Here is a 9,491-nt window from a genome sequence, read left to right as displayed (position 1 = left end):
ATAAAAAAAAAAGAGCGCGAATTTCGTTGCTCACGCAATAGAAGTCCAGAAATTTCAGCGCCACTTTCAAAAAAGAAGAAGAAGAGAACTTTCGCTTTTGTGAGTTAAAATAAAGTTGAGCGCTTTTGGGTTTTGGCTCTATTCTCTGCTGATAGGCACAAACGCAGTCTGCTTCCATCACAAGAGAAAGAAAGAGAAGAAAGAAGGAAAGAAGAAGGTTGGAGAGAGAGGTTCTGAGTTGGTTTGTTCCAGGTTTTGATGATAAAAGGGGGATTTTTTTTTTTCGATATTTCGGCTCAACAGAGGGGCGGGTAATATCTCTTCCATGAATCTCTAATTTAATAAATTCCTTACAAATTTACATTTCTGAATTTCGACTATGTTAAATTTATATTTCTTCTCAACGAGTGTATATGTATTGTTCGTGATGTTCTCTTGGGCTTGCATGCTTTTTCCTTTTGGTTTTGCAGTTAAAAGAACTAAACTTTAAACTGTGGAGTGCTGATGGATTGCTAGCCACCACCTCTAATCAAACACCACGATCCAAGACCGATCTTCAAAACCTAAAAACATCCATCAAACCCAAGACTCACGCGAACACACAGGGTTGTGGAATTACTCATTGTCGTCATGTGGCATGGGGTCGATGAGTCCACACCGAAAACCCACTTTTTTTATTTAACAACAAAAAAAAAAAAAAAAAAAAAAAAAAAAAAAAAAAACCTACGACCCACATGATATAAACATCGATCAAATAACATTGTTCTATGATGCTTTTGTAAATATGTTAAAAATTGTAAGTTCCACTTGATTAGACCACATAAGGGAACTTTCTCTCTTCAAATAAAATAATAATACATTTATTGTACTTGTCAGTTTTTTTTTTTTAAAAACACATATACATACTAAACACAGAATTATGTTTTTTCACAATTTAAAATATGTTATTTGAAACATAGTACCAAACACATTTTTTGCATTATGAATACTTTAAACATGTGTTTTTACAACACTTGTTCTATGATACTTTTTTTTTTTTTTTTTTAATGGGCTTGTTCTATGATACTTTAAACACATTTTTTGCATTATGAATTTTCAATTTTTAAATAACATTATTATATGATACTTTTGTAAATATGTTAAAATTGTAGGTCCCGCGTGATTAGACCACACGAAGGACACGCGGGACCTTTCTCTCTTCAAATAAAATAATAATACTTTTATTGTACTTGTCAGCTTTTTATAAAAAAAACTCATACACATACCAAACACACAATTATATTTTTTTCATAATTTAAAATATGTTATTTGAAACATACTAAATACATTTTTTGCACTATAAATACTTTAAACACGTGTTTTTACAACTTTAAATAGATGCTCATTGAGGATGTGTTGGAGAAACTCTTAGGTTTCTTCATAAAATTAGACAATTGATCTTGATCAGGATGACACATCTACCTTTAATTTTTGCTTAGCAATATGATCATTGTTTAATAGTTTATCTTCATAGCTAACCCTAACTAATCTTTTGAGGATTCATAATTGATTCCAAAATTTGGGATTAAGGCTTTGTTATTGTTGTCGTTGTAGATGTTTATATTGCAAATTCTGAATGAATATTGAGAAAATGATCCTATATTACTTTTATGAGACGAAGGTAAAATATATTTTTTTTAATAAGTAAGACAAAGGCAAAATGTCATTGTCATTTAGGTTCCTTTTAAATATTACATTTATGGATAATTAACTTAGATTTGTTTATGTTTCTTTGAAATGCAGTGGCTGAACAATTTGTGCTGATAGAGATATAATGGATGGCTCTCATCTAAAAATACAAATTATAGACTCTAGATTTTGCTTTTAGCATTGCATAACAGAATGCTCTTTAAAATAATTTTGTTGCTAATAAATTTTTTTTCTCATTGTAAATGTTTAAGAGCAATTTTGCTTTTTATTAAAGCAACCCATGATAGAATAACTATGAACATTCTTTGATAATGTTTTAGTGTTTTTCACGTGCCTTGCATGTTCATCAAAACTAGTAGTATTAAAAAGATCAGTGGGAGTTTCTTGTAATTTTACCTAAAAGGAGCACTAAAATTTCAGTCCTCTTTCATTACTTCCAAATTTCTAGCTCCTCTCCAAACTCTCTCCTCAATCTTCTCTTTCTCTCTTCATTTGCGAATTTCAGATTGGATTTTTGCTCACTCCGATTCAACGCATTTCCAAAACTACGCAAGTCAGGTTAGGGATCAAGTTATTTCTTCTTCCCTAATTTATTTCTTTTTAATCGTTTTTTTGATTCTAAACTTCTAATTTATTATTATTTGTTTTTTTGGTTTTTTTAAATTTTTCATGCAGATCTATTTTTTCTAATGGCTTTAATGGACATGGAAACAAACTCATCAACTTTCCCAAGTTCTTCTACTGCCCGATGGAAGTATGATGTCTTTCTTAGTTTCAGAGGCGAGGACACCTGCTACAAGTTTATGGGTCATCTATATGATGCTTTGACATGGAAAGGCATTATCACCTATAAGGACAATGAAAAACTTGAGAGAGGAAAAGCCATTTCAACAGAGCTTTTGAAAGCAATTGAAGAATCGAAATTTGCTATCCTCATTCTCTCAGAAAACTATGCATCTTCAACTTGGTGCTTAGATGAACTTGCAAAGATCATTAGCTGCAAAAAAGAGATGGGAATGATAGTTCTGCCTATTTTTCACTATGTGGAACCATCCGATATACGGAAACAAATGGGAACTTTTGCACAGGCATTTGTTAAACATGAAGAAAAGGAGAGCAAAGAGAGGGTGGAGAAATGGAGAGATGCTTTGACACAAGCGGGCAACCTTCGCGGATGGCATTTAAAGGATTATTGGTATTTTAACTTTGACTTATTTATTTCTTTAAATATTCAGATGACCCATTTTATATATATAACTTTATTTGGAACCTTAAGCAAATTTACATACATGTTTATTCTACTTCTTTTAATTTTCTCTTGAGCAAATCAATTTACATATTTTTGTTTCAGTCACTTGAATTGAATATCAAATATATTCTGTGTGACCAATTGGTGACTGAAACTCAATGCATATTGTACTTTATTCATTGTAGGTCTGAGATAGAAGACATCAAAGACATCGTAGGATGGATATTGCTTCACTTGAAATATGATGCATTCCCATACATTACCAAGGACCTAGTAGGAATATACTCTCGAATGGTGGAATTTGAGTCGTATTTAGCTATAGGGTCAAACATTGGGGGATGGGGGGAATGGGTAAGACAACTCTTGCTAGAGTTGTTTAATATATGGTCTCTAAAAAATTTGAAGCTTGTAGTTTTATTGAGGATGTTCGGGAAAAATCTGAAAAAGATGGATTACTTTCACTACAACAGAAAATTATTTCTGATATTTTGATGGAAGCAGATTTGAAAATAAGAGATCAGTATGATGGAGTTCTCAACATCAAGAATAGGTTATCTCATAAAAGGATTCTACATGTTCTTGATGACATAGATGTACTCGACAAATTAAACATGTTAGCTGGGGAGCATGATTGGTTTGGTCCAGGTAGTAGAATTATCATATCAACAAGAGATGTGCATGTGTTGGAGGCACATGGCGTAGATAGAATATATGAAGTTCAAGGATTGAATGAGGAAGATGCAGTTCAACTTTTTTGCTTGAAAGCTTTTAAAAAAAAGCATGTCCTTGATGATTATTTAGAGTTGTCTAACCAGTTTTTGAAATATTCTAGTGGCCTTCCTTTAGCTCTTGAGGTGTTGGGTTCTTTTTTGTTTGGAAAAAGTACCATTGAATGGAAAATTGCATTGGATAGACTCAAAGAATTTCCCGAGGAGGCGATTCTCAGAGTACTTAGAATAAGTTTTAATGGACTCCAAAAACCACATAAGGAAATATTCTTGCATATTGCATGTTTTTTTAATCATGAGAAGAAAGATCATGTAGTAGAAAAACTAGATGGTCTTGGCCTTTACCCTGGTATTGGATTGAAGGAACTCATTGATAAATCTCTCTTGAAAATTATGGATGACAATATAGTGTGGATGCATGAATTACTTGAAAAAATGGGTAGGAACATAGTTTCTCAAGAGTGTCCTGATGATCCTGGAAAGCGTAGTAGATTGTGGCATTTTGAGGGTATTGACAAAATGTTAAGAAAAAATAAGGTAAGAGGTTATTTAGAGAATTTGAGCTCATTCCCTTCCTTCATGTTCAACAAATTTGAGATTTAAATTGTTTATGCTAATAATATATTTTGCAATTCACCAATTTCTTCTTGATTATTAGGGAACAGGGGCAATTAAAGCCATAGATATTTGGGATACTAATAATGAAGAACGAGAGGCACGTTGGAATCCTAAGGCCGTTTTGAAGATGTCCAATCTTAAATTTCTTAGACTTAATGATATTGGCTATGTCCCAATACATTTTCCTAATGATTTAAGAATTCTTGATTGGAGTAATTTTCCTTTAAAATCTTTGCCATCAAGTTTCCAGCTTGATGAGCTTGTTCAACTTTATTTGATAGAGAGCAAAATTGAACAACTTTGGATAGGAATAAAGGTAATTGTGTTCTTAAGTATTCTCATACAACTTTGCTTTTAAATCACAATAAACAAACACTAGGAAGCTAATTATTCTAACTTTTTTTTCCCCTTTTAACAGATTTTTGAGAAGTTGAAGTACATCAACTTGACCTACTCTTGGGACCTGATTACAGCCCCAGACTTCACTGGAGTCTCAAATCTTGAGAAATTAATTCTTGAAAGTTGTGGTAATCTATGCAAGCTTCACCCATCCATTGGAATTCTTAAAAAACTTATTTTTCTTAATCTACGAGGTTGCAAAAGACTAAATTGTTTACCGAGCAAGTTTGGAATGGAGCCTATTGTGGGAAACATGGAATGCTTAAAAAAGCTTGTTTTGGATGACACTGCTATTATGGAACTACCTTCATCAGTTGGAGGCATGATTGGCCTGACTTCATTGACTCTAAGGAATTGCAAAAATCTTGTGTGTCTACCTAGCGCCATTTGTAGTTTGAAATCACTTGAATCTCTAGATCTTTCTGGATGCTCAAAATTTGATAACTTGCCAGAGAACTTAGGGAATATCGAAGGTTTGAAGAAGCTTTATTTGAGTGGAACAATTATAAAAGAGTTGCCCTCATCAATTGAACATTTGACAAACCTTACTTCATTGACTCTGCATGATTGCTATAAACTTGTGTGTCTTCCTAACACCACTCGTGATTTGAAGTTGTGTGGTTCTCTTAATCTTTCTTCATGCTCAGCATTTAAAAACTTGCCAAAGAACCCAAGGATAATTGAAGGTCTAGAGATGCTTGATTTGAGTAGAACAGCTATAGAAGATTTGCCTTTATCAATTGAACGTTTGACAAGACTTACTTTATTAAGTCTCAAAGATTGTAAAGCCCTTGTGTGTCTTCCTAGCACCATTTGTATTTTGGAATCACTTGAATCTCTGGATCTTTCCGGTTGCTCTAAATTTGACAACTTGCCAGAGAGCCTAGGGAATGTCAAAGGTTTGAAGAAGCTTGATTTGAGTGGAACAGCTATTACAGAGTTGCCTTCATCAATTGAACATTTGACAAGCCTTACTTTATTAAGTCTCAAAGATTGTAAGACTCTTGTGTGTCTTCCTAGCACCATTTGTAGTTTGAAATCGCTTGAATCTCTGGATCTTTCTAGATGCTCTAAATTTGACAACTTGCCTAAGAACCCAGGGAATGTCGAAGGTTTGAAGAAGCTTGATTTGAGTGGAACAGCTATTACAGAGTTGCCTTCATCAACTGAACGTTTGACAAGTCTTACTTCATTGACTCTACATGATTGCAATAATCTTGAGTGTCTTCCTAACACCACTTGTGGTTTGAAGTTGTGTGGTGCTCTTGATCTTTCTGGATGCTCTAGATTCAAAAACTTGTCGGAGAACCTATGGATAATTGAAGATATAAAGATGCTTGATTTGAGTGGAGCAGCCATAGAAGAGTTGCCTTCATCAATTGAACGTTTGACTAACCTTACTAAATTGACTCTAAAATATTGCATAAATCTTGTGTGCCTTCCTAGCACCATTTGTAGTCTGAAGTTGCTTAATTCTCTTGATCTTTTTGGATGCTTAAATTTTAACAACTTGCCAGAGAACATAGGAAATATAATAGGTTTGGAGGTGCTTAATTTGTGTTGGACAGCCATGAAAGAGTTTCCTTCTTCAATTGTTCTCCTTAAAAATCTCAAACAGCTACATATCTGTGGATGGAAGTTATCTGAATTTTATTCCCAGCCAGCAAGTCTTGAGTTGATGGACCCATTACGGACTTCATTATTTTTTCTACCAACAAGTCTGCAATCTTTAACGTATTTGTATCTTAGTGACTGCAATCTTTCGTCAATCCCCAATGACATTGGCTGCTTGTCCTCTTTAGAATACTTAGATCTAAGTGGAAATAATTTTGATTCCCTTCCCGAGAGCATGTCTCAACTCTATAATCTTTTAAGACTATTTGGAGGGTTGCAAGAGGCTTCAATCATCGGAAAATGTTCCGTTAACTATTGATTTTGTAATTGCAAATGACTGTACCTTACTAGGGAGATTTCCAGAACTGCAATTTTATCCTTTTAGGTCAGATCACTCGCTTTTGACTTTCCAATGTCTCAACTGCATCAAATTGGTTGACCATATTCAAAGCAATAGTAACATGCTTCAGGTCTCTCTCTCTCTCTCTCTCTCAGCCTGTAGCTCTAAACTTTATGTTTGTATATTTCAGGGACAAAGTGGTAGACTACCAGGCATGTTAGAAATTATTATTCCTGGAAGAGAAATTCCGAAATGGTTTAACCATGAATGTACGGGTCACGAATTGAACATTCAAGTTCCTTCTTGTGGATGTGATGATCTGATCAGAATTGCATTGTGCATTGTTTTTGAACCCAACGGGTGTTATCAACACCCTAAAGAGTATCAGTTTTCATGTTCATTCAATGAAATTGAAGAATATGATCTATATAAATCTATACTTAGTAAAAACTGTGGTATAATTGTATCACATCACCTTTGGCTGCTCTATTTGTCCAATAACTATGTGTCTCGCTATATGAACTCCAGTTGGGGAAGAATATTTAGTCAAATTGATGCAAATGGATTTCGTCAACTTAAGATTAAAGTAGAAAGCTGGAGCTTGAAGGTGGAGAAAATTGGGGCCTGTGTGGTATACAATCAAGACATGGAAGATCCCAATCAAACTATGGCACAGTGTAGCAACAACAGCAGGAAGCTCTCTGAGGATCTGGGTGTTCTCCAACACGATCTTGACATTTCAGCTGCAGAAAGTATCAGAAAAAAGTGAAACCATGATGAGGGTGACGGGGCTGGACCTAGTGGAGAATGCTACAATATTGAGGAACCACAACCAAAGAGGATTCAAACACTTGAAGGATTCTTGGCTGATTTTGAAGGATCTAGTGAAAATGACCTGGAAGGCTAAGCATTCAGGGTGGTTTCACCAAGAAATCCTCAATCTGCAGCAAACTATGTTTGTGACTTGCTGGATGATAATACAAAGACTTGGAGAAAGGATGTTCAGGACAGGTTTTATATACCACAAGAAGCTGTTGTCATTGAAAGCATTCCGTGAAATTCTCAGCATTCTGATGACAGTATCTTTTGGGTGGAGCAAAAACTGGAGATTTTTCAGTTCAGAGTGCATATGATTAGTTGGACCTCAAGGCACTGTTAGGTTTAGGAGAGGCTTCAAACAATCACAGCTCAACAATTATGTGGCAGGCAGAGGAAGGCTCGGGTTCCTGACCAGATTTATAGTTTTTCATGGTGTGCTCCTCTGTATATCCTACCAACAAAGCCTCATCTGTCTTCAGTAACTTGTGAGCAGTGTATTGAAAGTTCCTGAAACCAGTTTACATGCTTTATGGTCTTGCCCATGTGCCATGAAGGGATGGAAATTAGTTGAAGGCATAAACTTTATCCCACACCAGCCTTTTCAGAACTGGACTGATCTATTCTCCTGGATGCTGCACCACAACAACACTATCTCACTGAAACTATTTCTCACCTGCGCAGAAATGGGAAAAGATTTGGAGAACCAGGAATACAGCAACCACTTTAGTATGTAGAGGTAAGGAGATGCATGAATGCTACTTGGCAAAAGTTTCACCTGCAGAAAGTACATATCCCGATATGGAAGCCCCCTCATTACTTTAAGGTAAATGTTACTGTAAAAATAATGCAAGAATAACTTTTGATATGAGATAGGAGCAGTGATTAGATATTTTAATGGAATTTTGCAGGATTATGGCATGCCCTACAAATACAGTAGTGTAAACCAACAGGGACTTCAGGAGGTTCAACATGAGGACCACTTTAGTTAACATGGAATGCCCCAAAAAAAGTGACCTGAAATGCTCTGTTCAACGAAGTGAAAGTAGCTATATCTAATTTCTGATGCTGCGAGTTTAATTCTGTGGACAAAAGCTGACAAGCTGTAAAAATGCTGCTCTAGTTTTAGCAGACTTTTTTTTTTTGGAGAAACTAGTTTTAGCAGATCTTGTGTGTAAATATTGTGTCACTGAGATTTGGCTGGGTGTCCCCAACCTTTTCTCACCCTTTTTTTGTTGTGAAATGCAATATATGTCCTGCTTTTAATAAGAAAAAATTACGTGATATTCGTCTTTCTTATAAACATATTGATATTTGTCTTTCGACACACACCACAATCACCAAAAATAAAAAACAGCTAAACAGAGCAAAACTAATTAGCTGCACGGAGTGCTCTCCAAGGATAGAGCATTTCAGGTCACATCATGGACTGCATAATGCCCTCCTCAGTTCTTATCCCTTGGCAATGGAGAATGACATTCCTTTGGTGCCATGTATGGTACACAGCAGCACCTGAGGCCAACTTACCAAGCACTTAGAGATTTTCACTTCCACTGATTTTCTCAGACGATGATGTCTTCCCACACAAATTCTTGGGAATTAATTAAGCAGCACTTCATTAATTCTTTCCAAAACCAGACAATTTAAATTCCTCCAGATACTATGAAAAACCTTACCATAAACTAGTTGCTTATGCTTATAGTTGCTTCAAGATTTCCATTTCCCATTCAAGAAATGCAATATAAACAAATATCTTCGGGGTGGCTAGGTACCATTCTCAGGCCAGTTGACACAACAACCTTGAACAGTGAACCATCTCAAGCTCTACTGGGGTCTGGTATCTGTTCCTGGCTAAAGCAGAGATCACTCCACCAATTCCTTGCTCTAATGCGAATTGAATCTGTTTCACATGTTCATCTTTTGGGAGCAAAGGGCAATGTTATTTTGATAAACTTATTTAATAATCCTCAAATCCTTCTCATATCTCAGAACCATTTTCTGCACACAGTACAGTACAGTGTCTCTTTGAAACCACATT

The 9,491-nt window shown here is 35.3% G+C and overlaps 2 protein-coding genes across 3 annotated transcripts; both read left to right on the top strand.

Annotated features, from left to right (window-relative positions):
• Positions 1 to 1,967: 1,967 nt before the first annotated feature.
• LOC115954047 (toll/interleukin-1 receptor-like protein) lies at positions 1,968 to 3,262 on the top strand (the record flags this gene model as incomplete). The annotated part of the gene is made up of 3 exons (XM_031071902.1): positions 1,968 to 2,247; positions 2,365 to 2,884; positions 3,124 to 3,262. Coding segments are annotated over exons 2-3 (645 nt in total), but the record flags the coding sequence as incomplete, so codon positions are not given.
• A 28-nt stretch (positions 3,263 to 3,290) lies between these two features.
• Positions 3,291 to 8,732, top strand: LOC115954045 (TMV resistance protein N-like). 2 transcript variants are annotated; one of them, XM_031071901.1, is made up of 5 exons: positions 3,291 to 4,203; positions 4,325 to 4,600; positions 4,703 to 6,767; positions 6,828 to 8,279; positions 8,365 to 8,732. In XM_031071901.1, the coding sequence occupies exons 1-3, from the start codon at positions 3,322 to 3,324 to the stop codon at positions 6,614 to 6,616; spliced, it is 3,072 nt and encodes a 1,023-aa protein (XP_030927761.1). In that variant the 5' UTR covers positions 3,291 to 3,321; the 3' UTR covers positions 6,617 to 6,767; positions 6,828 to 8,279; positions 8,365 to 8,732. The 2 variants fall into 2 exon arrangements, with proteins under 2 accessions (XP_030927761.1, XP_030927760.1); XM_031071900.1 differs by having other exon boundaries at positions 4,703 to 8,279.
• The last annotated feature ends 759 nt before the right edge of the window (positions 8,733 to 9,491 follow it).

The sequence above is a fragment of the Quercus lobata genome, chromosome 7 (assembly GCF_001633185.2).
Source record: "Quercus lobata isolate SW786 chromosome 7, ValleyOak3.0 Primary Assembly, whole genome shotgun sequence".
In the NCBI taxonomy this organism is placed as follows: Eukaryota; Viridiplantae; Streptophyta; class Magnoliopsida; order Fagales; family Fagaceae; genus Quercus; species Quercus lobata.
The sequence above is the reverse complement of the archived record's forward strand: the minus strand, read 5'-3'. Positions and strand labels throughout refer to the sequence as shown.

Coding starts and splice junctions, on each gene's coding strand:
- LOC115954045 (XM_031071901.1), top strand. CDS start 3,322: ATGGTCTCTAAAAAATTTGAAGCTTGTAGTTTTATTGAGGATGTTCGG. Junction 4,204..4,324: donor AAATGTTAAGAAAAAATAAG/GTAAGAGGTTAT, acceptor CTTGATTATTAG/GGAACAGGGGCAATTAAAGC. Junction 4,601..4,702: donor AACTTTGGATAGGAATAAAG/GTAATTGTGTTC, acceptor CCCTTTTAACAG/ATTTTTGAGAAGTTGAAGTA.